The following is a 26,020-nucleotide window of genomic DNA, read 5'->3' on the forward strand; positions in this document are numbered from 1 at the left end:
GGAATTTAGTCCTCCCTTTTAGTCGCAGTCTTGGGAAAAAGGCACTGCAGCCCATCTCTTATCAGAGAACTACTGCTAAATGGAGAAAAGCTGACAGCAAATATTTACTCGCAGATCAATTCTGTTTAAAGTGCAATGTTTGTAGCAGAGCTTGGACACAGGAAGGTCAGGTGTAGGATCAAGGCTGCATTTATATAAAGACAGAGGAATATGCACTGGAAATCATCACTTAGAAAGGGAAAAAAACAGAGGATTTTGAAAGGCACGCTATGAGGATCCTAATTTTTGTCCTCACACTGAGCGTTTTCTCGTGTTCAGGTAAGTTGCTCAGAATGGAACCATGTCCTCTTTGTTACAGTCGTTTAGGGAGGAAAAGTACAAGACAACAATGAACTTCTAATGGAACTGTGCCTCCGTCTCAGGGTTTCAAGTGTACGACTATGACGTCCCTGTCACAGAAGAGGCTCTCAATGCTTCCATTGCAAGGATCAATTCTCAGTCATGGGGGACAAACCTGTATGGTGTTGTCAGGAGCCATGTCGCAAGAGTAAGTGCACGGACAACAGAGACCCTTTACCTGAAATATGCTTTGCTGGGATGGAAAACTCTTTTTCACCCAACCCTGGAAACCCAGATTTAGTTGGGGTTTTCTGATGCTGCTTGGAAGAGGGTGGGTTTGGGGCATTATCTGAAGTTATGGCTTTAGGAACCTAAATATTTCTTGTATGTTGGTTTGTAATGAAAAATATTCTATGAGTTCAAAATTCTCACCCCTAAAATAGAAATTTTTAAGGGATGTCTTGTAAGATTTTGTTCAGAACTGGCATTTTTAAATATCTCCAGGTCACTGCTTTGCTTGGGGCATAAAGTAACCTCATTCATCTGGATGTCTCAGCTGAACGTCCACACATGCCACCACAAACACATTCAGGATTCTTTCTCCAGTCTGTTTTTATGTCATCTGTCTCTATGCACCAACTCTGGTTTGAGTCTGCTAGTGTCTAAATGCAGGCAGGAAACCTGTATCTGTTTTAATTTGTGTTGCTAGGAATGATATTAGATACCCAGAGTTAAAGCTTCCTAATTTAAAGTTAGCCTGTCCATGTTCCTGAACATCTTCAGAACCATTATGTTTCTATAGGTGGCATGTATCAAGTCTTCTGCAAGAATGAATGACAAGATGACTTTTGGATTGATCTAGTTTGGGAAAAAAAAGTACTTGAAAGCAGTGGGGATTTGGTGTTTGTTGGGTTTTTTTGTGTTTGTTTTCTTTTCTTTTTTTAGTCTTCCATTTTGAGCTAAAACATTGATTAGACTATGAGAAGGAGAAAAGAAAATCCTAATGTGTCAACAAAAGCAACCAAACTCTAAAGCTTGCAATGGTGCATGCACACTACCCATTGAAGCACCTGAGCTGACAAGGAGCGAGTCTATAAACTGCATTAATTCAATTGCTTGCAGTTGTGTGATTTACTTTCCAAGTCGTGTATTTGCAATAGACTTCCCAGCAGTCTAGATAACCAAAGCAGAGCCATTAGGACGCTGGTTCCCGCAGAAGAGGGAGTAGCATGCAGGGGTAATGCTATGCTTACCTACCTTGGACATCCATAGTCCCCCCCAGCTGACTCTGAGCAGTAGGAGGATCCCGCAGTGGCTGTAAGGTTTCAAGTGAAACCCCTGTGGAAAGCTGTTCTGCGTTGCTGTTGCCAAATCTGCCTGAGGGAGTGACTCCTGAGCACAATAAAACAGCCTTTCTCACACTCGGCAATCTGCTCTAATTTGGGCGCTGACCCATAATGCCCTTATGTCTTGCCTCTGCTTGGCAAAGAAGCAAGGCTGCCGTGTAGTGGGCATAGAATAACGAGAGGCACTAATTATATGTTGTGGTGACCTTCCTTTTACCAGGTTGACATGTGGAACAGCGACACTTATAGACTAGAGCTACGGTTCAGCATTCGTGAAACTGTGTGCACGAAAGCTTCGGGGCGAGACCCGTTCACGTGCGACTTCAAAATAGGGCCTTTCGTGGTAAGTGCCTCTGGTGTGAATGGGAACCTCTTGCTCCATGCAGGATGTTCTCAGGACACGTTGAAACACTACCGGTGCTGAAGAATGATGATTGGCGCTTCTTAAAAGAAAACCAAACCCAAGTACAACCTACGGCATGGAGTGGGTGTTAGGTGGGAAGGGTCAGTGCTGGGAAGCTCTTCTGCCTGGTCAGTGGGGATTACAGGAACTGCTGTGAACTGACAAGGAGATGCACGTCTTGGAGCAGCATGTAGTGAAAGCGTCTGTGTGCTTTGGGACCAAATCCTAGAAGGAAAGTGTGTCGTCTTTTCTAAGATAAGAGTGTGGAAAAACTGATGTTTGACCTGCTTTTGCCTGTCATTCATCCAGGCACCATATAAAGGCTTATCTTCCTATGTAGTGCAGTTCCCACTCTCTGATGACAGTGCTAATCTTTTTCAGATTTTCAACTTTATTTTCAGCCTGAAATAGACACGGATCGGGCTCTTGATACAGCTTTTTCTGCACTCTGATTTTTGAATGACCAGCTTTGGTGTAAATACATCATCTTTGAATCTGGACTTACCTGTGCACAGATATTTTTGCCAAAGCATGGCTTCCATTGCAAGCTCCTAAGTGATTGTGTCCTAACTGCTTGCACAAATCTTACAAAGCATGTGGAGTAGCTCTTGAGTTGGTGTGTGCAATGACGCCATGCTGTGTGTCAGACTTCCACAGAGATTATCTCTGCTTCTCTGTGCTGCTCCAGGCTGAGCCCTTCTTGCCTCTTTTCCCATGTGAATGCTGCCAAACTTATCTGTACTTCCTGGGAGCAGACTTTACGGAAGAGGAGGGATTCTGGGAAGGCATTCAACAGATGGCACAAAGGCTTTCCTCATAGCTTATGTGTCATACTGCTACCTCAGGAGGTAGTTTACCCCATGAAGAGGGGGGTAAACATCTCTTCGAGTATCACTACTCTTGCAGTAAGTAGTTTGTGTGCGCATGCGGATGGGACAACACGGAATTGATGGTTGTTGCTAGATTTTCCTTCAAAATGCGAGGGTTGGCTGCTGCAAAGTTATCACTGTGTCCTAAACAGACACCCTCCCTCCTCTTTTCTTCTTGGGGCTATATGGCATGAAAGATAGTGTGAGGATCTCTGTTTACCAAACTTGGATGGCAGGTTTTGCTGGAGCATCTGACAAGTCATAGAGATAACTTCTTTAGTTTAACTTCTAGAGCTGGAGCTGCACAGCTCTTTGTTTGTGCAGATTCCATGAAATTCCACACACATGAAAAGGATTTCGAGATTTTCTTCTGCCTCTAGCAGGCTCAAGACTTCATACAGCTAATACGCAATTGTGGAGCAATTAACATGTGTAGTTATATGCTGCCAGAATATATCGGTTCGGCCACAGTCTGCTCCAATAATTTGTTAGCTGTAGAGTCTTGCTTGCTTTGGAATTTGTTTTTAAAATACTTCTACAGGTTCCCTCCCCCCAGTGCAATTCCCACAAGAGGGTTTGCACTGTAGCTTTGCTGTCTGAGATTTGCTCTGTTTTGATCTGTTACAGCCAACCGCTTTCTGCAGAAGTTTTGTGGATGTCTCCGGTGAGCTGATCTCAAACGTTATTGTGCGGTGCCATCGTGGCACATCCAGCTCCGAATCGATGAGCAGTGAGGAGGTAAGGAAGGGGAAAACTGATTTCTGCTGCCTGGGGGAGCAAAAATTCTGCTTATCCTCTTTTAAGAAGTCAGGTGCATATGTGCGAACTGCAAGTCCTGTTGCAGTTGGAGGTTTTCATCAGAAAACTGAACGTGGTTCGAAATCCAGCTGTCTCCTGTAATGCTTCACTTTCCATCAGCTGAGAGGTTTGACCTTGCCTGATGGATGCCAGGGGAGAGTGTGAATCTCCGCGGCAGTCTGGCACATCCACCAGCTCCGACACTCTTTCTTCATTGATGTATAGAGTATGTGCCTGGAGCGCAGTGATTGGCGTATCTTAGACAGAAACAAATACCGATGACTCTGGCTCTGTTGCCAAACCCAGCCCTCAGCTGAGCATGTAATCACAGTAGAGCTGAAGAACATTTGCTCTACTGAGATTTGTGTTCCCTTTTTAAGCCCTTACTTGGTTTTTAAGGTGTGATTAAATGCTGACCCAACCTGTGAATTCCTGCTAGCTGTTTTCCAATCATGCCAGCGTCCACTTTTTCTGTGAACTGACACTTGAACCTGGGTGTGCCTGCACTTACAACACAGACCTACGGTGGCTGTTGTGCTTGTGGGAGGTGTCCCTGCCCACGGCGGCGGGGTTGGAATTACATGACCTTTAAGGTCCCTTCCAACCCGAACTATTCTGTGATTCAGGGAACATAGTTTCACAAGCAAGGTGCCAGAGGATAGGGGCAGCTTTTATTTTTGGAAAGTGCAAGGGACTGAATGAATAGCTTGAAGCAAATAGGATTCTGTGTAACCTTCTCTTGGTTTGAATTCCCAAATAAGCTTGTAATCTTTTTTTGTTGTTGTTGTTTTGGTTCAGAATCTCTATTCAGCGCTAGCTAGTGAATGCACCAATGGAAGTCTTGGTTTGCAGGACAGAAAGACTGCATGGGAAGTACTGAAATACGTAACAAAGTCTTGGATGTTCAGTCTGTGGGTTAAGCATAACTCTTGTTTAATAGGGTACTTGGTATAAACACTTGCATTTAAAAGCAGACATCTTCCTTCAAGTCATCTTTAACCATCCCTTAAAATTCAGTACTGCTGCCAACGTTCCTGTTGGGGAATATATTTCCTGCAGTGTTGTGCTGGTTTTGGCTGGGGTAGAGTTAATTTTATTCATAGTAGCTAGTATGGGGCTATGTTTTGGATTTGTGCTGGAAGCAGCGTTGATAACGCAGGGATGTTTTAGTTAATCCTGAGCAGGGTTTACCCAGTCGAGGCCTTTTCTGCTCCTCACACTGCCCCACCAGTAAGTGGGCTGGGAGTGCACAGAAAGTCAGGAGGAGACAGAGCTGGGACAGCTGACCCCGAGTGACCAAAGGGTTATTCCATACTATATGGCATCATGCTCAGCATATAACTGACCGAGCGGCTGTGCGGTGCTCAATTGCCAGCTGGGGTTAAACCATCACAAATGTTAATAAGGGAAAAATGCCAAAGGGAATTATTGCAACTGAAAAGGGAAGTATTTCTGTCTGCAGAGGGCTGCAGCAAGTGCACGGTGGCTCTTGCTCTAGATCTGTAACTCAGCTCAAGGCATCTCAGCCTGATTCACTGTGGATGGTGTCGCTGTAGCTCCCGTAGTGCTGGTGGCGCTTGGACAGGAGGAGGAGTTGTGACTGGCTGAGGCTGGGATCATATTACTGTGATAGAGAGAAAAAAAAGAAGAGTATAGAGAGCTTTTAAAAGAGTAATTTGGGATAAATGAGTCACAGAGGTGCCCTGTGTGACTGCAACACACTAACTCTGTTCTCCAGGCTCTGCTCTCCTGGCTGTATCTGCACTACAGTAAGTTCAGGTATTAAGTATGAAAGATGTTGACCCGAGAGCCTACCTGCAACTGCAGACTTCCTTAGCAACATCGCTGCTTTGCAATACTGTCAGCACTAATCTTGTTTTCAGAGAAGTTACTAATGAAGTTTGGAATTACTTCAGTGATCACATAGTACCTGAGGAAATGAAGGAGAGGTGGACTTCTGGACACATGAGCTTTTAAAGAAACCTCTTTATTTTACAGATGATGCATATGCCGATAATGAACCCCAACAGGAGAGGCAGCAGTCACAGAGAAGGTAAGCGTTTCTGCCATGCTGGACTGTTCTGACACGTTAGTTTGCTTTTTGGGTCATCTGCTTGGGCCACCTGAAAGTCATCTGTCTGAGGAAGAAGATTTCCAGATTTGTTCTTTTACCATCAGTGCTTGTGTGCATCCTTGAGGTTTTCCTAATGTTGTGCAGAATGCTGAACAAACATGTATTTGAAAGCATAGTACACTCATGTATGTCTCCACTTCTTTTTTTTAAAAGATGTATTTGGTCCTGAAGCCTTCCGTTCAAGGGGAAGAGACAGCAGCCGTGGAGACTGGCATAAACCCAGCTATTTCAACTCTGACAGGATTGAATAATATGGATTGGGTGAGTACAATTCAACGTGTAGAATGCACCCTAGCTCTGCAGGTTTTGTGGCAGGATGGGAAAGTGAGTGTTCAGGATAAAGGGCCTCTTTGGGAATGTGCTTCTTGGCTGTGAGCATGTTAAAAGCTGTTCTACTGTGGGCATTTGTGGGATTTGCTTATGAGTAAATTCAGTGACAGAGTACAAACAGCACTATCAACACCCTCAACAAATAGTGATGGGGTGGCAACCTCTGGTGCCTAAGGGAGGGCTCGCAGAACAAGGGCCTCACCAATTGTCAAGGCAGCAGAAGACGTTTTTGATTTTCCTCTTGTTGCTTCCTTCCTAGGAAGAATTCCCAACTACAGAGCTCACGGCTTTCACTCACTCTTGAGTAGTCCATCCCATACGCTCATGTAAACACCAATGTCCTGGTGGACAGGTAGTGTGAACAGCATGCAAGAAAATCAGTCTGCTGGCCTGAGTTTAGCACAGGGCTCAAGGCTTGAGCTGCAGCTCTGCCTTTTTGCCTCCATCTCTCTTGGCTGGCAGAGACCTGTTTCTGACAAACGTTTTGTGGGTACTTTGGACCTTCTCCAAATTGGTCGCCCGTAGCAAGGGTGTATTGCTTGGCTGTGGGATCTTGAGCATGCCTGGCCTGTGTATTGGCAAAGACACAGATGAGTTGTTCAATGCCCCAGATGTTCAGCAAGTCACCCACCGTCTTTGTTCTGGTGCTCTCCTCCCACCCATGACTTGTTGTGCTATTTATACTGCAAACTCTTGGAGGAATGGCCGTGTCTTTGTGCCGAATCTAATGCAACAGGGCCCCGAGGCCACACAGTTTAGTGAACCAAAAATTAATGCAGTAGTAAGGTTTCTGGGAGAACCAAGATGCAGTTTACCCAGGCCAAGCATTTGTGGCAGAGAAGTTGTGAAGGAGATGTTTGGAGGTCAATTAATGGGGAATAATAATGAAAGGCACTCATGATTCTTTGGAGCTGGCGAGGCCTATACTGCACAAACCACCTTTGCTGACCTACTTCTGAGGTTCTATGTGGGAACAGCTTTGTGCTGCTGATATTTTACCTGCTGTCTTATGGAGTTAGTCTAAAGGGAAGTGGTTTTGAAAGAGTTCTAGCAACACAGGATGGAGATCATTCTTTGGCATGCTAAACAGTTTTAAAGTAGTTGGGAAAGGAAGAGGTAATTAATAATTATTACTATTTATTATTATTACTTATATACTTATGATATATAATATTATATAAGTATATATATAATATATATACCTAAAACAATATAATTAATTATTATAATTAATAATTATTACTAATATTATTAAAAAATAATTCTGCGCTACGTCACAGAATCATAGAATGGTTTGGGTTGGAAGGTCTTTGTGATTAAAAATGTTTCGCAGGCTGGCTTGGGTACGTGTCATTAGCAGGTCTCTGTCCCTGTGAAGAGTACCAGAACTGAATGCTCCATGTGTGTAGCTCAATTCAGGCCTGCTGCATTGGAACCAAGACGGTTTTAGATGTAATTTAGCACCGATGACTCACCAGAAACTAACACATGTTACTCATAAGCATATCCGTGGTAAGCCTATATGTGATGAAGGAGACATACCCCCTACTCTCACAGAAATTAGATACGAAAGGAAAACCCAGTCATTCTGCTAGGTGATTATTTCATTACATTACATTAGGAAATTATTTCATTACATCCATATGCTATTTTAGTTAATCCATGAGCCAGTAAAGGTGATAGGCTCTTTTAATCACTGCCTTTGCTCTTATAGGAATCTAACTTTTTCTAAATATCTTTGAACTTCCTTGAGCATATTGCAGTGGCATTCTGGTGTGCGCTCTGTGTCCTTCTGGGTAGCTTTAACCAAGGATATAGTCTGGAGAGACTGAGGCTTACTGGAGAGTAGCATAAGGTTGATTTTCTGTTCCAGTCAAGAGAGGCAAAAATTTTGGAAATGCCTGGTCATGGTCAGTCTGGATGGGTGAATATGGGTTGAACTCTCTTCAGCCAGTCTTCCAGAAAAGTTGTGGGGAAGGAGATCTGTGTGCTCAGTATGGGGAGACGTCCTTTTCTTTGCATTTGGAAAATGCCAGGTATCTTAAATTAATTCTTTGGCTCTCAAGAGGAGCTATTCCCATTAGGCAGTAATCACAAATGTTTTGTGTTCCTGTACCTAACGTCTAACAGATCTCTAAACCAGAAGCAAGCTGTAAAATCTTCTGGAAAGAGAACATGAAACAAATAGGGACAAATTTATGATTCGTGGTATCCTGTGCAGTTTGAGTTTTAATATTTTCTGCTTACTCTTGAAGATAGGTTGTAAGTGCCATTTACGGAGCTGGGTTTCATACCAGCGTCCTAGGTTTTGGACATTTCAGAGGCAGGTACATCAGGAGATTAAGGGAGACTTTCAAACCCGCTCAAAACTCCTTGTTTCTCTTGTTTTTATTGATTTGACTTCTTATTAGCTGTGAAGTCTGGAGAGAAGTCTTACGTCTCAATTTCACTTGTATCCAGAATTAGAGGGTTTCATCCGTGGGTTTAATTTGGAGCTACACGTATCCAAATTATTTCATGTGTTTGAGGCCAAGGAAAGTTATTCATGGCTTTTTTTCCCTGTCTTTTGGCACCGGCGTGATCATGGCTGGCATTATTACAAGCCATACTGTGATGGCAGTGTTTGGTGGGGCATGGGAAATATGTGCTGTGTTTTGAGATGGCAGGAGCTCAGCTGGCTTAGTTTAGCTGGGAATATTTTGGGGGAGGCTGGGGAAACAGCAATTTATTAACAGAAGACTTTCATCTCTTATTCAAAGAACCTGTTGTTGACAGGCAAAGCTAGACAAGTTCAGGTAAGAAATGAATACGATTTTTTTTTTTTTTTACGCAACAGTATGGGTAACTGCTGCAAAAATTACTAAGGCAAGTGGCTGACAGAGTTTTTCATGCTGGATTTTACATTTTCTGCACTAGATCTTCATATCTTTTTTGCTACAGGAATTATTTCAGGGGAATCCTGTGCCTGACTCTATGTAAGAAGCTAGGCTAAATGATCTCACTGGTACTTTGTGGCTCTTTTTACATATTAGAATGTGCTAAATATTCAAGAGGAAAAAAATCAGTGCAATTGTTATATAAAGAACTTTTTAAAGTCGGCAGTCTTCAGACCCACGGGTCTGCTGGTGCCTGCAGGAGTTAGCAAACTGCGTATGAAAGAACCACATCAACGATTAATGAGCTTACTTCGGTGACAAGCCCTAATCAGATTTTCTGGATTTATTTCCTAGCGCATCTCTGGAACTGGGGAGATTGTAAAATTCACATGTCATGCTGCGGACTGGTCTTTCCAACAAATAGCTCAGGCACGTGAGCAAGTGACAGCAGGAGAGCCAGCTGCTGTTCCACAGCTGATCACCGGTTAACAGCCTCAGCCTGCAACAAGTGTTAAGGTCATTAATTAGCTTAGCCTGCCAGGTATGTGCAGGGCTTGTTGGCGCTGTGTCAGTTGCCAGTGTCAGCAAAGGGCATGTCAGCGAGGCAGTCAATCCCCCATTGAAACCCTTCGCAGGATGGATTCCTGCTCTGAAAGGAGGCCGCGTAGCGCGCACACGATATGACAGGCTTTTTGAGTGTGCGCAGGTATGTGGAACTATGGGTTCCATTAGGCTGGAATCTGCTTGATAGTGTTTGTGGCTCTGAATTGCAGAGAGGAGCCTAAAAAATGGCTCAAACTCACCTAACAGTTGAATCCCAGAAAGCAAAAGAAAAGGGCCCCAGCGCTCTGCTCTTCCAAAATCAACTGCCTAAGGCAGTTGTCTTTTGTGCAGGGTGGAGTGCGACCTATGACTTATGAGGGGAGTCTCAGCAGCAGTGCTTCGTTTCCTTGAACAGGAAAATTAAGAAAAAGTTCCTGTCTTTGCTTGCAATATACATGTAGACTGTGAACACTGATTTTTCTCTTACAGTCATTAATCATGCAAGGAAAGTGTTTTTTAACAGACAATCAGATTTCTTCTGCATCAAGCCCAGGGGTTGTGATTTCCTCCTCAAGTTTTCTACATTTTCTCAAAATGACCCTCTGGCTGAGTTCTCACCTGGCATAGCTTGCTGCTGGTGGGAACGCGGTGAAGGCAGTTGTCACAAGCTGATTAGCAGCCTTGCAGAAGTGAATAGACTGGCATCCTTGAATGTTAGGGTGGGGGGGTTTTCAATGGAAGAATAGCTGGCAACATTGGGCTTCTGCCTATAAAAAGCAGTCTGGGGAGTGTGAGCAAACTGAGCCTGCAGCAGCAGGTCGTGTGAGAAGGGCACTTCTTCAAAGGAGGAGAGTTCCACTGGTGTTCCATCTGCGCAGGTCAGGGGCGCTCGTTCTACCTGACCCTCAGGGCAGAATGGTGGGCATTCGGAGAGCAAAGGCTGCAGCTCGGGCCTGGGGGTCTGCACCACCCACCCCAGCGGTGGCTGATGCCTCACCCAGACAGAGCTGCTGAAGGGAGAGGCTCTGGTGCGGACCTCAGGCGGCAGGAGGTGCCTCGACCTTTCTCCAGAGGCAGGGATAGGGAGCACACCTGCCCAGGTGGAGGACTCCTGCAGGAGGTGGTGTGGAGGCTGCGTAGCATCAGGGAGGCTGAGAAGGAGGTACACAGCGGGTTCCAAGCGCAATCTGCAGTGAGCCCACAACTAAACAACCGAAAACTCCCCCACCGACACACGCAGAAGCGTGCGTGTGTGAAACAATAATGCAGGAGAATGGAAGCTTGCAAGGGCAAGGACCAGAAGTAGGAAGAGGCTTCCCCCGAAGCCTGAGGTGCCCTTGAGAATCGCCTCACCACTCTGCAGAGTGAAGAGGAAAGACCCGTTATACCAGGAGAGAGACTGGAGCTGAGTAAGGCAGCGCGATCTGCTCCCCGTATGACAACCAGCGCAACTAAGAAAAGGCGATGGCTGATCGTAGTAGGCGACTCTCTTCTGAGAGGTACGGAGGCACCCATTTGCCAACCTGATGCACTCTCTAGAGAGGTGTGCTGCTCAGTGGGGGCTCGTGTCAGGGATGTCACCGAGAGACTACCAGGCCTCGTACAGTCCACTGATGATTAATCCTCTGCGGTTGTTTCTCGAGGGGTAACAGTTTTAAACTGAAAGAGGGTAGATTTAGATTAGATATTAGGAAGAAATTCTTTACTGTGAGAGTGGTGAGCCCCTGGCCCAGGTTGCCCAGAGAAGCTGTGGCTGCCCCATCCCTGGAGGGCATCCATCCCGTTCAAGGCCAGGTTGGACGGGGCTTGGAGCAACCTGGGCTGGTGGGAGGTGTCCCTGCACAGGGCAGGGGGGTGGGACTGGATGATCTTTAAGGTCCCTTCCAACTCTAATCATTTTATTATTCTCATACCCAAGAAATCCAGGATCCAACTTTCAGAGTGAAATGGATGCTTGTTTGTCTGTCTTCTATGAAAATAATAATAGAACAGGGTGCATAATCCTCCTGGGTCATGGAAAGAAGAGCTTTTATCCCCAGTTGTCCTCATTAAGAAGCTGCTTGATTTTACTTCCAGTTTTGTATTCTCATAGCTTCATATAATCTGTTTCTGTTTTTTCCTCTCCGTTCACTCACCCCACTTTCCGCAGTTCTCAGAAAGCAGCCTATTGCATTCTGGGGAAAGAAGTGAAGCATTTGGGGAGAAGGAAAATCCCTGCAGAATGGGATCTGCTGCTTAGTGCATGAGCTCCATATCGGATCAGCTTTGAGAGGAGAGCTGGAGCAATTTATCGCTTAGGCAACGTGCGGGAAATGACAGGCTGCCGTTATATTCCTCCTGCCTTGGAGCCTGTCTGTTGTAGCTAAGTCCTTGGTGTCACCTGACATCTGTGACATGCTGTAGCAGGGAAGACAGCACTCTTTCATCTGTTCAGAGGTGAAGGACCGAAATTCAAACAGACCCAGGCAGGACTTTTCTTGATGCTGAGGTCAGAGCGTGGTGCGGAGATGAAGCAGAGGTGTTAGAGCAGAGAGGAGAATCGCTGTGACGATCCCTTGTTGCTATTCTGAATGGCAGCGATTTTTGCCTTGCCCTTTGGCCCACCTTTTCTGGATCTGTTTTGAAGGATTAGACTCACTGCTGCACTAAGGAAATTGTTCCTGCATCTAGAGGATGCAGAGCTTGGATGATTCCTTAGCCTTCACTCTGTGTTTTAAGGCCTGATTGCAAGCCCCTTCATCTACTTCCTGGAGAAAACCAGCAGGACTTCACTGCAGGAACACAAGAACACGCAGGGCTCTTGGCTGTCTTCCAGCCTACTGCTCAATGTTACATTTTCCAAGCATTGGAAATTTAGAAATTAGCTTGTCAAAGAATCATGCAGGTTAGAAGAAACCTCTGGAAGCTCAACCCCAGCTCAAAGCAGGGCCAGGTTCATGAGGCTGTGTAGCCGAGGTTTGAATATCCTGGGATATAGATCCTCATCCTCTCTCTGGGCTCTAGGTTCAGTGTTGGAGCACTCTGGTGCAAGATTTTTCCTTAAACTGAGCTGGAATTTCCCATATTCCCACTTGTTCCTGTTTCTTCTCTTGTCACTTTGTCCACAGCGATGAGCATAGCGGCTGGTCCTGGTACTTTGGCTCTCATCCCCCATCTCCAGGGCTGGGCAGGACCCGGGTGCTCCTGGACAAGCCACTCTCAGGGGGTTGCTATGTCTGTGACTACCACGTCTTTCTGGCACAAATCTATCCCTAAAATTTTACGAACAAAATTGTCTTAGAGAAAAATTTCAGGTTGCCATGGTGACAAACTTGCTGAAGATATGGTGTAGGCTACAGACTCCTGAAGAAGCAGTCACATGTTCGCTTGGAAAAACATATCTCAAATTTCTTGTACATATTGTACCTCTTTATGCAGCTACATTCTCAGAAGACCGTCCACCAGCTTATAGCCTCAACCGTCTCTGCTTTTGAGACTTTGCAATATGCGCTGATTTGTTAATTAGCAATCGACATGACACTTGTGTACATGGGAAGGGTTTTGCATATGCAGGTTTCTTTTTACAGATTCCTCATGGCGTGGTTCTGACGCTAAACAAATTAATAAGCAGCTCAGTGAAGCTGAATAATTTTTTTCCGAGGTCATGGATGTTTGGCTAGTCCTGTGAAGTATGAGACAAATTTTGAGCTATGACTTTTCTCCTCCTTCCCTTTTTTTAAGGTAGATTGCAGAATGAGAAGAATCACGGTTCAAAGACCCAGTATGTGAAGAAAGAACCTGATGCCATTTCCTTTTCTTTTGCCTGGAAAACTGTTCTGTAATGAAGTGACAGTCTTGAACTCACTTTCTGCTGTGATGTCAAATGACCCTCGGATGAGCTTATGAGATGCTAGCTGCCTGCGCTTGTCAGTCGATAGCTGCCTTTGGTGTGTTAGAGCTCACTGGGAGGAGCCTCAGACACCTGACTGTGTCCAGTATGTGTTGTACCACCTCATAACGATGCTATTAAAGGATCATTATTCCATCTGTTTGTTCTGCCTTGGTCTCTGGTTGCTTGTAATTTTCTGTAATGCTTGTAGCTGATTACTGAGTCATTCAAAGTAATAAAGGCACTTAATTCCTTTTTCTCTGAAGTGCAGCAGCTGTGGACTAGGTGTCTTGCTACAACTCCAAAGGTGTGAGTTTTAACCCACCAGTAATCTAGCTTTAATGGGTACTTGACCACTAATGGGAGGGGGGGGCGAGGAGCTGAGGGGTACTGATGACGGTGATTGTCAGGTACTAATGGCTTTCGGAACCAGGCCAGATTAGAACAGACCTTTGATGTGTTCTTCTGGGAAACAGGTCTTTTTAGTCTTGTCCTTTTGTCTCCATCCCATGCAAGAGAGTCCTGTCCCTGTCCCCTGCCCCCGCAGCCCTTTGGGAAGGGAAAGGTTACTGTGCAGTTTTTTGGGGGGAGTGGGGTTATATTTGGGATTATTTTTTTTTAAGGCTTTACCACCAAGTTTGCTCTATGGTTATCTATCATGCTGATGACGGCTTTGTGCCGAACTGGATTGAAGTAACAGGGGAATTTTCTGAGACAGAAATGGTAAAATTAGTTGGCTGTGTGGTGGAATGCAGCAGTGCTATTTAGTGCCGAAGAAGACGTGGACATAATAAAGCTATCTCCTTTAGGAAAAAGTATCAGCTGGGTTTTAAGATCTATTTCCCTCCCTGTTTGCTCCCACCGCACAGTGCACTGTCTTGGTTTGCAGTTTTGCTGCTGCACTCCCTAGGACTCGGCTGTCTGTCTTGGCAAGTGTTGGTCATGGCAGCTGCAGAATTGATCGTTGGCTCCCTATCAGTTATGCAACTGTCCCTCCTTTCCAAATCAAGGGATTTTTCTCTCTAAAGCAACTCTGCCAACCAGTTTTACTCTCAGTTAATTTTCCTTACTGATTGCAGCAAGGTAGTCCCTGATTTGTAGGGATTTCTGTCTCATAAATGTGACAACACATAGTCAGAGGAGCCCTCGATGGTTACCCATAGCAGCAGCAGGGAGTAGAAGGAAGTGGAAGGTGCCAAAAAGGTGTAGAGTAGAGGTTCAGCAGAGGAAGGGCTGTTTTCCTTTCTCATGGTGGCTTTGCTTTGCCTGTGTCACCGGGATTGGGAACATCACCCCTTCCTTTGTTGTGAATGCACACTCTTGGCCCCAGGTGTACTTGCGTAATCTGTTGCGTAATCTGCTTCTCTGCTGCTGTCATTTTTGCTAAGCATCTTCTTCCTAATTGAGGTGACCTCACACCTTTGTGCTGATTTTAGGTAGAACCGTGACTCTTCATTTAAAAGCTGGTGGAAAGAACCAGCTTAGCAGCTCTCTGAAACTTCTGAGCTCAAGTGATTGTGGCCTTTGTCTTCTCGTGTAGACATGTATGTCCCCCTGTCCTAGGCAAAGGCGAGCAGATCTTCCTGGGCTGTTCCTCTGAGACCATACTTTTGTCTTCTGGAAGGGATGAGGTGGATTCACACATGAACAAGTTTTGTCTGTGCTTGTGCTCTTCCCTATTTCACTCTTGCTTTTCCCAGATCCCAACAGGCAGTTTGCTTGGCCTAAAACCAGTCATATTTCACTGGATGAGAGTCGTGGCAGGCCTCTGCACCAGCAGAATAGGAGGGGGAGCATGTTTGCTACAAAATCCTTGTATCGTGGCTCTGTATGTCAGGGAAAAGAGGTAGAAGAGACCACTGAGTTTGATAGTGGGTCTTTGAAGACCTGGAGTAGAAAACTTGTTTTTGAGCTCAGGGCTGGCTAGCCTATGCTGGAACGATGAACAAAGCCTGTCCCTCGCTCTTTCTGGTGCAGCGTGTTTGGGAAAATAACCATCTGTAAGCAAACAATGGTGGAGCACCACTTTCCTTTAGGAAGCTACTTTCAGCATCATTACTTTACCTTATCTGTCCTCTGCGGACAGAAGTTCAGTGTCAGGGATTTCCATCACTCGTGGGATACACTGCCAGTACATTGTCACTGGCGATGTGTGGACATTTAGAAAAAAAATCTTACTACTGTCAAAGAATGAAAATTGGAGTTGCCTCTGACCTCCAGACTTGACCCGTTTATAGAAAAGGTCTTCTGATCTCTTAGCGTTGCTAACACGGGTGTCCCATGAGCCAAAACTCAGAAGGCAGGACTTTGCAGTCACATCCTTTGGGAACAAGGGCAGGAGCTCGTCTGCAGGCAAGCACCATTGTAGCACGTGCATGGGCTGTAGCATCTCCTTTTGTAGACATAATAAAAACAATGAGAGGCCAGCCCTCTCCAGTATACATGGGACACCTATATGTGCACTTCTCTAAAAGAAGCAAAGAAAACGCTTTTATTTCCCTCAGCAAAATGGATTACGGGTACTTTAAGCTTCTTGCTGCATGTAATGCAAATACCTTCGCACCTAGAAGCTGATGTGGTATCTGCTGTGCAGATGTTTATCTGGCACTGGGGAGTAATGTTTTCTTTGTCCGCGTTACTCAAGTCTTTCGTGGTCTCAAATCGTCGACTCAAGCACTTGTTGCTCCAACATACCAATGATGGTTGCTACAGATGTTCCCTTCCAACTCCCATGTCTGAGAGTTTGGTCTGAAATAGCACAACTGCGGCCAACAGCAAATCTCTCCTTGCTGTGACTGAAGCCTGAAATCCTTCCCGGGGTCCTGGTTCTCTCTCTATTCAGCCACATCCTCATGCGTGTGGACTCCCAGCCTGCAAGTACACTGGTAGGCTCCAAAACTGCCTCCCTCGGTGGGACCAAGCTCAAGTGGAGAACTTCATCCTCAAGCCCTTTTTGCCCCCTGCACCAAGAAATATTTTGACTTGTCCGTTTGCATGCCATGTTCAGCGTGGCCACCCTCCCCAAGTTGTTACTAAGGGATAACGAGGGTGTTACACTGGAGTTTGTTAGGTAATACCGCCTTTCTTCTATGTTGTACAAGGGATATCAGCGTTCCATGCAGAATGCATTGGCATAGAAAGGAGGAATGTTGCAAAGACCAGGATGCAGAGCAAAGTACAGGGAGGAGGAGGCAGGCTCCGTGTAAGCAGACCACTAGTTTTGGTGGTGGATTTCGCTTGGAGAGTGAAGGTTTATGCAGCAGCAGGGACAGGGAGGGAGCTTCCCCCAATTGCTTAGAGACGCTACTTGCGGTGGAAGGAATGTGCAGAGTAGAAATTCTCCCCTTGTAGACTTTGAGGTTGTTCAGAAACTCCGAGGCAGCAAAAAATGGAGCTATGTCTGAAGGGAGACAGCAAAACCATGCGGTATTAGACTGGGCCTTGCTGTGTGCAGGGAGTTTATGACTGTTTCTTTGAGCCTTGCCTCACCAGAAGGTGAAAATGTGGTCGCCCTTTCAATGCAGAGCATCAGCAGCAGTTGTAGGATGAGGAAAGAAGTGAGGACTTATGTTGATTTGGACTTGTACAATAGTTTGGAGAATGAGTAGGAGTAACTGCAGCTGCCGGCTGAGGCAGTGTCAGGAGATCCGTCCCTGCACACAGCGAGCATGTCCTACGCAGACCTCCAGCACCTCAGTTTGTCCCTGTGGAAGGAGGGAAACTGCTGGTATTTTACTCTCTATGAAAAGGTAGTAAAACCTTCATTCATGGTAGAATCAACCCTTTGATATGCATTTTCTCTTTTTCTTTGTACACGCTGACAGTGTCTGAGCAGGAGTTCTCATGGTGTGGTGTGGTAGGGATGAAGGACAACACCATACAGTGATGTTGCGGAAAAACTGGGCTCAGTTCCCTTCTTGCCCTTTGGTCAGCCCTTGGGGAAACATGTCGGTACTTGGGCTCCAGGGCGCCACAGCATTTCTTATCCCAGGCCCTCTCTTTGCCATCATGCCATAGATGCTCAGCGATAATTGCTGCGTGCAGTGCTTGACATTTGCTATGGTTTGTGCCACCATGGGAAGTGTGCTGGTACGTTGGTAGCCCCAGAGCAATTCTGTTCACTTGGGTTAGCTGGGAATGGGTAGAATTACCAGCAACTAAGAGGGGTTCAGTGCTACCTGAAACTAGCCCAAGAAATTTCTCAAAGGGTAGAGATCATCTCGAGTGAAAGCTGGATGGAGCCCGGCCCATGTTAGAAAGAAGGTTATTGCTCATCCTGAAGGAATGTGGAGGTTTCCTGGCATACGCTCTACTGTCAGCAACCTAATCTCAGGTGGGTGACAAACCAGACAGACCCCTGGATGATCTCTCTGAAATGAAGGATAGGCTTTAATTGCCAAGCTCATGTCCTGGTTCAGAGTAGTGAGATGCTGGGATCAGGACCTGAGCGTTTTCCAGTCTTGACTCTAGCGTAGAAAGTGCAGTTGTCAGTGTGTCAACACGGAGGCTTGGGAGGGTCTTAAGGAGATGCAGCTGTGCTAAGGATGGAGCGCATCCCTCATGGCAGAACTAGTCAGGAGCTCACGCTGAGTGTCAGCATTGCTGCTAAGGCTGTTTGTGAGCGTGGCTGGCGGCTTCTGCTCCTGCCCTCCCACCGGTGGTGATACCCACTAGGTGTCAGAATTGAATAAATGCAAGGCTGGCACAGGAGAGACAGCATCCCAGTTTTCAAATAATTCTGATTTCCCCCCTCGCCCCCCTTCTGATTTCTGGCCTGCACTGTGATAAAGTGACCTCTGGGGAAGGAGGATCTGTTTGTTTAGATGGTGATGAGAACAAGGGAGGAGGAGGATAAATGACGGACACAAAAAATCCAGGCCAGGTTAGAGTGCTTGTTTTGCATGTGGGATCCCAGAGCTTAAATTCTGCTCCAGGCACAAAGATGGCTTTGCTTTTTACTTCTGAGGACAGTAGACTTTTCCCTTTGCTGTGCGACAAATGTATCCTTTTTGATAAAATGACTTTTAATCAAAGTTCCCAGCTGTCCCTTGCTTGGACTACAGGCTGAAAGGTGCCTTTGGTAAGAGGAAAGCTAGAGCAATGCTGGTTGCAGATAGGATTTAATTTTATAGTTGAAGTTTTCTACCTGTTCCTCTCACCTCTGCTCCTAGCTCCCATCTCTTCTCTTGTTCGAGAGCTCAGCTCATTCACTGCAGCTGATTAACGTTAGCAAGGGCATCATAATGGCTCTAAAGATTAGGTACACTAATTAATGCTTGCACAACCACGAAGACATTTGCTGCTGTCTGACGCTTCACAGCTGCCACTGCATTTTCTCCTTTCAGACCTTCTGCTGGCCTTAAAATCCTCTTTTTTTTCCTCTTCTCAGGACAAATTGTTGCCTCAGTCTCAGGGTGTAGTGGGGAGTCCCTGATGGAAACAGAGCAACAGCAGGTCACTGGAGCTTCAGACCCATTTTCTTGAATGAGTGTCTGTGCATGTTGCTGGTGGGTTTGGTGGTTCAGCACTCAGGGCGGCCATGTGAACACCCAAGAAGGTCTCCCAGATGTCTTTTGGCCAAGGACACACGTTCTTGTAGTTTTCTTCCTGTGGCATTGGTGGTAGAGAAAGCTCATTCTCCTTTATGATGTTCTCACATGCCCTGCTGGCTGATGGTCTCCATCAAGGGTAGGTCAAAACATCTGTCAGGGAAGGAAGCACTATGTTGAGTGACTTGTTGAATGTGTATCAAAACATCTTCAGTAAAGACAAAAAGACGGGTCATTGTTGTATGTGACTATCCTGAAGGGAGCAGAGGGCCCAATATACAGACCGGACACAGTTCTCAGGGCAGTCTGCTGCCTCCCTGGGGCCCAGGTTAAAGTTACAAAAAGAAAACTCCCTTCCCTGGTAAACCCTTCAGATTACTACCCACTACTGATTTTTCAGGCAGGCAGCAATGAACTGATAACAAGAAACCTAAGGGCGATTAAGAGAGACTTTCGGGCCTTGAGACGACTGGTTAAGGGGTCAGGAGCGCAAGTTGTGTTCTCTTCTGTCATTCCAGTTGCAGGGAAGGATGAGGGAAGCAACAAGAAGAGCCACCAGATCAAGACCTGGCTCTGAGCTGGTGTCGGTGGAGTGCTGTGTCCAGTTTTGGGCCCCTCACTGCAGGAAAGACATTTTGATTCTGGAGCATGTCCAGAGAAGGACAATGGAGCTGGTGAAGGGTCTGGAGCACAAGTCTCATGAGGAGTGGCTGAGGGAGCTGGGGGTGTTCAGCATGGAGAAAAGGAGGCTGAGGGGAGACTTTCTCACTCTCTGCAACTCGCTTAAAGGAGGGGGTAGCCGGAGGGGTCGGTCTCTTCTCCTAAGCAGTAGGACAAGAGGAAACGGCCTCAAGTTGCACCAGCAGAGGTTTAGATTAAAAATTAGGGAAAATTTTCACACTGAAAGGGTTGTCAAGCGTTGGAACAGGCTGCCCAGGGAAATGGTGGAATCGCTGTCCCTGGAGGTATTTAAAAGACATGTAGATGTGGTGCTGAGGGACATGGTTTAGTGATGGTTTTTGTCAGAGTTATGCTGATGGTTGGACTTGATGATCTGAAAGGTCCCTTCCAACCTAGACAATTCAATGATTCTATGCTTGTCCTGGCTTTACCTGATTCTTCTCTTCCCAGAATATGGTATTTTCTTCCTACTTACCTTGGGTTTTCTTCACACTGTCTCTGTGTCACTTTCTTGGTGAAGCAAGAACTTCCCATTAGTGATCTTCACTGTACTTAAGACTCCAGTCCTGACTGTTACCACTTCTGACTGAGCTGTGAGTCTGAATCTTTAGCAGCAGCAGCCAAATGAAACACTTTTCCTACCATGAGGAAGAAGCAAAACAGGAGGCAGTCCTTTACTGAGAGGCTGTGATGCTAATGGCATTAGGAGAACACTTTCATTCCTTTTTTTCCTCAGTTTGTTGCTCTAGTCCTGTTTGATTCCTCAAGCACAAAAGCGCTCGGGGACCTATCAGATTAATTGACCATGGAGTACCTTGGCATGTGCCCCTCCCCATCATCCAAATATTGCTTGTTTTTCAGAGTTTGATGCTGAAGCCAGATCCAGTGGTGTGCGTCCGCCTTCATTGTCAGTGTGGCACTTGATGCAAAGACCAGCCCCGGATTTCTTCCACAGCTTCAATCCAGGTAGCATCGGATGGCTGATAGCGCACTTGGCAATCCTCCACGTGGCAAAGGCTTCTGAAAAAGAGGTGATGATGGGTCTATGGGCATTGCTTGTTCTCTGTGACAAGCAGGGAGTCTATGCTAGAAAACCAGTAATAGACCAGTGCTAGAGAGGGAAGCTTAGAACATGGGTCTTGACTTTTCAAGAACACCAGGCTCCCAGAAGAGGTCAAGATGTTCATTGCAGATTAAATTGGAGGGAGGTGAAGCTGAAACAAACAGAGAGCAAGAAGAAAATTGGGATTTCTTGTTGCCTCCGGAGACTAAACTGGTTTAGCGCTTTAGCTATCTGCGAGTCTTGGAGTTGAAGAAGGAGACCACCGGGAAAATCACGGAACCTGGCAGGATCCCAGGGATTACAGGCCATGATTAATGAGAACTTGAAAAGAATCTTATGTGCTTTTTGAGACCGAATCTTTTTTCTGAGCAATGGGGAGGTGCTGCTGCTGATGGAGCCTCCTGAGCTTGAATAAATAACAGAGAAAAAAAGTAACAGCCTCCCTAAGTGAAGGCTGTTGATTTCAATGAAAAAAAAAGCCTATAATATAATAAAAAATAGGCACTATGCAGTGGACTGGGGCCCAGAAACATTTAAAACTGGAAATTATAGCAGTAAGCTTCGTGTCCACACCAAGCTTGTAAATTGAAATGATCTTGGAGGTATACTTGGAGTATAGCAAGATAGTGAAGTCTTGCCAGTGCTCTTTCTGCGTCGGAAAGCCCAGAAGTGTTCGGGATGCATCAGGAAAGTAGAATAGAGGCCTGACTGAGACTTCCCAAAAGCCTTCTGACAGGCCTTCCTAAAGAGAATATCAGAGAAATGAAATAGGCATGATACAAGGTGAAGAAGCTCAAAAACCGATACAGCCCAAAAACTGGCATGGGCAAAAAAGTGAGTGGCTGCGGTGAATAGTTTTGTTGAGAGTCTAAGGCTGCGGTGAATAGTTTTGTTGGTGCCCTTACAAGCATCATGCTTCTAGAAAAGGGCTACGTGACACCTGTGGGCTACTGGGGTGGGGCAGCGAAGGCCCAGCCATTTTTTCCGTGTATGTTTTAAAGGTCTTTAATTTTTTTTCGTGTTTCGATATTGAAGGCAGTCTTGTTCAACAGTGAGAAATCTCCATTAAGCAGGTTTGCCAGGTACTTAGTGAGATCTAAAGGGGGAAAAAAACAGAAGTCACTGGGACAGTCTCTGATGCAGGGGCTACTAAGGAATATTCTGTACCTTTCCTGCTTAGTGGAATGGTCTTGTGGAGTATTTTGAGGGGAAGAAGCACTGAATATAGGAAACACTAGAACGGATTGCAAGAGCCTTTGACTTGTTTGGTTTTTTAAGCTGGTTAAAAATTCTTGGTTTATTAATTGTGAACTTTTTATCATCTTGGAAGGAACTGAAATAAACACCTGTCCCTGGAATTGTTTAAGCTTCTTGAGCTCCTAAAAGTTTTTAAAGGATTCATGAATCCTGAGTTTTCTGGAACACCCAGTATCAAAAGATAATCCAGGCCCCACACCATCTTTCCTATCAGAAAGAAAATGTTGCAAATAGATGAGGTTATTGCATTAAGGAATACTGTCACAAGAACAGGAGCTGCATTCGGAGCCTACCTCTTTCAAAGGGTCTGTGCGTCTGCAATGTGTTCAGTGAACCCGAAAAAAGCCTTTTCTTCATAAAGCTCACGTGCCAAAGCCCGCAAAGATACCTACTGAAGTGGGGGTGTTTGGGGAAAAAGACCAGAAGTGAATGGTTGGGTGCTGTTGCCGTTCGCCCGTGGTTTAAAAGAGTGTCACGGATTTAGTTCTTTCACTGAAAGAGGATGGAACAAAAACCTGCCGCTGAAATACTAGGCCTTGGCTTTCTGCCCCGGTTACATTACTAAATCTTCTTTAAAATGACTATTGATTATGACTATTTCATAATGAAATGATTATTTCATTGCTGTCTTCTGTTGCACAGCAGGCTACGTTCTGAGACTTCTGAATTTCTTATCCCTCTCTGGCTGAAACAACTCTGCAAAAAATTGCCAATAATCTCGTTTCCCTAAAAATCCTATTTCTAGGAGAGCTGACTATTTACTTACTCGGTGTGGTGCTCCGTGCCTGTCATCAGTTGACATTTGCGGTGTTGGCTCTGCTGGGGAAGAGCAACTTGGAGCAGAGGGCTGGAGTTCCACAGGGACATACCGGTAGGCTGGAGGCTGTCACGGTTTGAATGCAAATGCTGCCGGCAATGCAGGAGACTCCATCTGTTTTGTTTTCGTACCCAGGCTCTGATGGTGCTCTGGCCTTGCAGGAGCTTCCAAAGCCAATGTGCCCAAGAGCCTGGCTTGTAGGAGTGGAGTGTGATCTACGCAATGTGCGCCTCTGAGCAACCAGAGAAACTGCAGGACTTAAGTCTAGGGGAGACTGGAGTCTAGTCTAGAAATTGCAAGACTCGGGTCTAGACTCTTTGTCTAGGGTTCCCTTGATGCCCTTCCACGGCATAGAGTCCTGCTGTTAATTTAAGGATAAGGCATCTGTGAGACCCGGTGTCAGTGTTTTTCTTCCAGCCCTTAGCACTCTCGGATCTGCTGCCCTTTGTGTGCAAGGGTGGAGCGAAGTGGTCTTGTTCCGTCTAGGAGCCGTCAGAACCAAGAGCCTATTTGGCAAAGGAGGGGGTTTCTTGTGCTTGTCCCTCCTCTCTCCTTTTCTCTAGAAGGAGAAACAGAAGAGATCTGTGGTTGCATGGAAGAGCTGCTTTTCAGTTCCCAACTAAAGGGGGGCATGAAGGCTTTCTTTGCCCATATGTGTGATTTGCCAAGAGTTGGAAATTTGCTCGTTCGCAGCCCATGAGATATGGCAGAGCTCAGTAAAGGCCATGCTGAAAGTCTTGTAAGCACTTTCTCTTGTCCTTCTCCGAATGTTTTACCTCTTACCTGCTGTCTCTGTGAGTGCGGCGCATGATGTGACTCCTGTGCTGATGGTGTCCTGAAAATACCCCTCCCCAGCCCCTAATGCGTTAAAAAATACTGCAGCTACTTGTCACGGAGTTGGTAAATTATGTTCTGAATGGCTGAGCCTAGCGGGGCCAATGCTTTTTGCCAGTTTCCCTTGCACAAATCCCATATAATGTAACCACAGGACATGCTGTTGCATGAAGATACAGTCAACAAATGCTCTGCAATTATTAGAAACCCGTAGATACTTGCTAGTGTGGAGTGCTGCCCAGTTTGAGGTTACTTGCTCTTTTGAGTCCACTTTTAGAGTAGAATTAAACAAGTCAGCCACCATCTGGTTCCAAGACACTGAGTTTAGCAAAAAACAATAATAAAAGTCTGGGTCCCCTCTTTTCTCCCCCCTCGTCCTGCTCGTCGCTGATCAGGGACAGCCAGTTCAAATGTGCAAGTAAAATGCGAGCTGAAAACATGAAAGGCAGGGAGACAAGGCAGCTCTGAAACTAGGTTAGAGATGAAACGAGCCTGAAATTTGGCAGCTGTAGGCAAGGCTGGGTGGCCGGAGGGAAATGACTCAAATTGATTGATGAAATAAATGATTAATGAAATGGTGTGATTAGCCTATGACGGGATTGCGTTACTGTTTGGATCCCAAAGACAGAAACTGAGAGGAGACATGTGGGTGTGAAGGATGTCCCAGAAGACAAGTAGATCCCTGAAGGCAACCTCATGTTGGCTTTATTGAACCCCATGAGGTCTAAAATACGCCACTTGCTACTACCCTGTTCAGGGGATTGACTCGTCATTTGGTATTGGGATTTAATATCTGTACAGCTACCTCTTCACGTTCAGGTGGCTCAGAAGGAAGGCATCTCATTTTATGCATTGGTATTTGCTTTTACCTTCACTGGCATCTTCTGAACACCTGGGCAAAGTAGGTCTTTTGGTGTATACTGGGTCTCCTGGGCTCCCAGCGTCTTTCTGGATAGGGGCAGCAGCAACCTTGGGGGTTCAGATCTCATTCTGCTTTTTCCTGGCAGATACTTACTTCAGCAAAGCAGAATGTTGGTGTGAGTTGTTCAAATAACAGCTAATCTGTCATGCTGATAGTTGTGTCGGTGTAGTCCAAATAAGAGATCAATCTATGTTTACACCCCCCGCCAGCTTCTCAGGGCTGGGAGAGTGGCTTGTGGGAACTCGTTGCATCTGCTGTTAGATTAATAGAGTCAGACTTCGGAATGACATAACTATGCCCTCAAGGGATTTTTTTGCCAGTTAAAAACACAAATACATCACTGTTGCTCAGGTCCAAATGTTTACAGTGCAGAATACTGCCAATCAAACTCATGTTCATTAGGAGTTAGCTTAAAGCACCAGTCTCTTTGGGCCCATCAGATGACTTCTTTATTTCCAGAACTGCAGACACATGCGTGGGCTTTCCATGGCTAGCGTGTCCTAACAAGTGGTTACCTCCTGCTGTACAAGCTTGTAGCAAAAAGCCACGCCAGGAAGATGCCATTTCTGACAGAAATTGCAGCACCTTCTCACTATTTCATGCCAACTGGCTGGGATGGCTGGAGAGTAAATAGGCATGTGCATGTACACAATACACATATATGTATATATAGATATAAATGGGGCTGTCTTCAGTATCTAGAAGATTTTATTCTCTTCCTTCACTCTGCAGTTCTGCAGCTGTTGTCGATTAGGGGGACGCTGTTGTATAGAAACCATACTGTCTAGAAATGCCAGATTTCTTCACCTTTTCCTTTCTGACATAAGTGACGTCTTCAGCATGGCCTCGTACCAGAGGTGGTGTTCTGAGAAACACAGGTCTGGGTTCCGTTCCTGCTAGAGAGGGAGCTAGTTTTGCAGCCCTGTATTGCCTCCAAGAGTTCCCCAGGGAAAACCAGCTCTGTATGAAGGTCATTTTTCCCCCAAGGGCAATAAACTTACATGGGCTGGATTGTCAAAGGACTAAAAGTTGGATTTTTAAGTAATCCTGACTTTAGTCCTGGGTAGCTGTGCTGTAAAACCGGGGTATACTCAGCCTTTCCTACCTGTGCGGGCAGAGAACTCGTGGTGTTAGTTACTCGCTAGGCTAGATGTAAGTTCTGGTCTGACTTGGAGAAAGGTTAAGAAAAAAACAAGCATTTCTGTGTGTCTATCCTTTGCTCATTCTTTTCTTCTTAACAGCAAGACCATGTTTTGGGGAGTGCATGCTCTTTCAGAGGCTTGGATGGGACTCTTGGGCTGAGTGACATCACCGTTTAAATGCTGAGGTGGATTTTGGGTGCTTGTTAATATGGTGAGCACGAAGTCACAAGGCAGTGAATTTGGCTGACC

General features: G+C 45.7%; 1 protein-coding gene and 1 long non-coding RNA gene across 3 annotated transcripts in view; both read left to right on the plus strand.

Annotated features, from left to right (window-relative positions):
- Positions 1-160: 160 nt before the first annotated feature.
- Positions 161-13,771, plus strand: SPP2 (secreted phosphoprotein 2). Of its 2 annotated transcripts, none has more exons than XM_063341699.1 (7): positions 161-318; positions 423-547; positions 1,906-2,028; positions 3,585-3,695; positions 5,754-5,808; positions 6,043-6,150; positions 13,359-13,771. In XM_063341699.1, the coding sequence occupies exons 1-6, from the start codon at positions 270-272 to the stop codon at positions 6,138-6,140; spliced, it is 561 nt and encodes a 186-aa protein (XP_063197769.1). In that variant the 5' UTR covers positions 161-269; the 3' UTR covers positions 6,141-6,150; positions 13,359-13,771. The 2 variants fall into 2 exon arrangements, with proteins under 2 accessions (XP_063197769.1, XP_063197768.1); XM_063341698.1 differs by having other exon boundaries at positions 13,363-13,771.
- Positions 13,772-20,604: 6,833 nt separating this feature from the next.
- Positions 20,605-26,020, plus strand: part of LOC134518726 (uncharacterized) — a 69,549-nt gene continuing 64,133 nt past the window's right edge. The window contains exon 1 of the long non-coding RNA XR_010072039.1: positions 20,605-20,767. This is a non-coding gene — a long non-coding RNA (uncharacterized LOC134518726). The remainder of the gene's footprint in view (positions 20,768-26,020) is intronic.

This window comes from Chroicocephalus ridibundus, chromosome 7 (assembly GCF_963924245.1).
Source record: "Chroicocephalus ridibundus chromosome 7, bChrRid1.1, whole genome shotgun sequence".
Taxonomy (NCBI): Eukaryota; Metazoa; Chordata; class Aves; order Charadriiformes; family Laridae; genus Chroicocephalus; species Chroicocephalus ridibundus.

Coding starts and splice junctions, on each gene's coding strand:
- SPP2 (XM_063341699.1), top strand. CDS start 270: ATGAGGATCCTAATTTTTGTCCTCACACTGAGCGTTTTCTCGTGTTCA. Junction 3,696..5,753: donor AATCGATGAGCAGTGAGGAG/GTAAGGAAGGGG, acceptor TTTATTTTACAG/ATGATGCATATGCCGATAAT. Junction 5,809..6,042: donor AGGCAGCAGTCACAGAGAAG/GTAAGCGTTTCT, acceptor TTTTTTTAAAAG/ATGTATTTGGTCCTGAAGCC.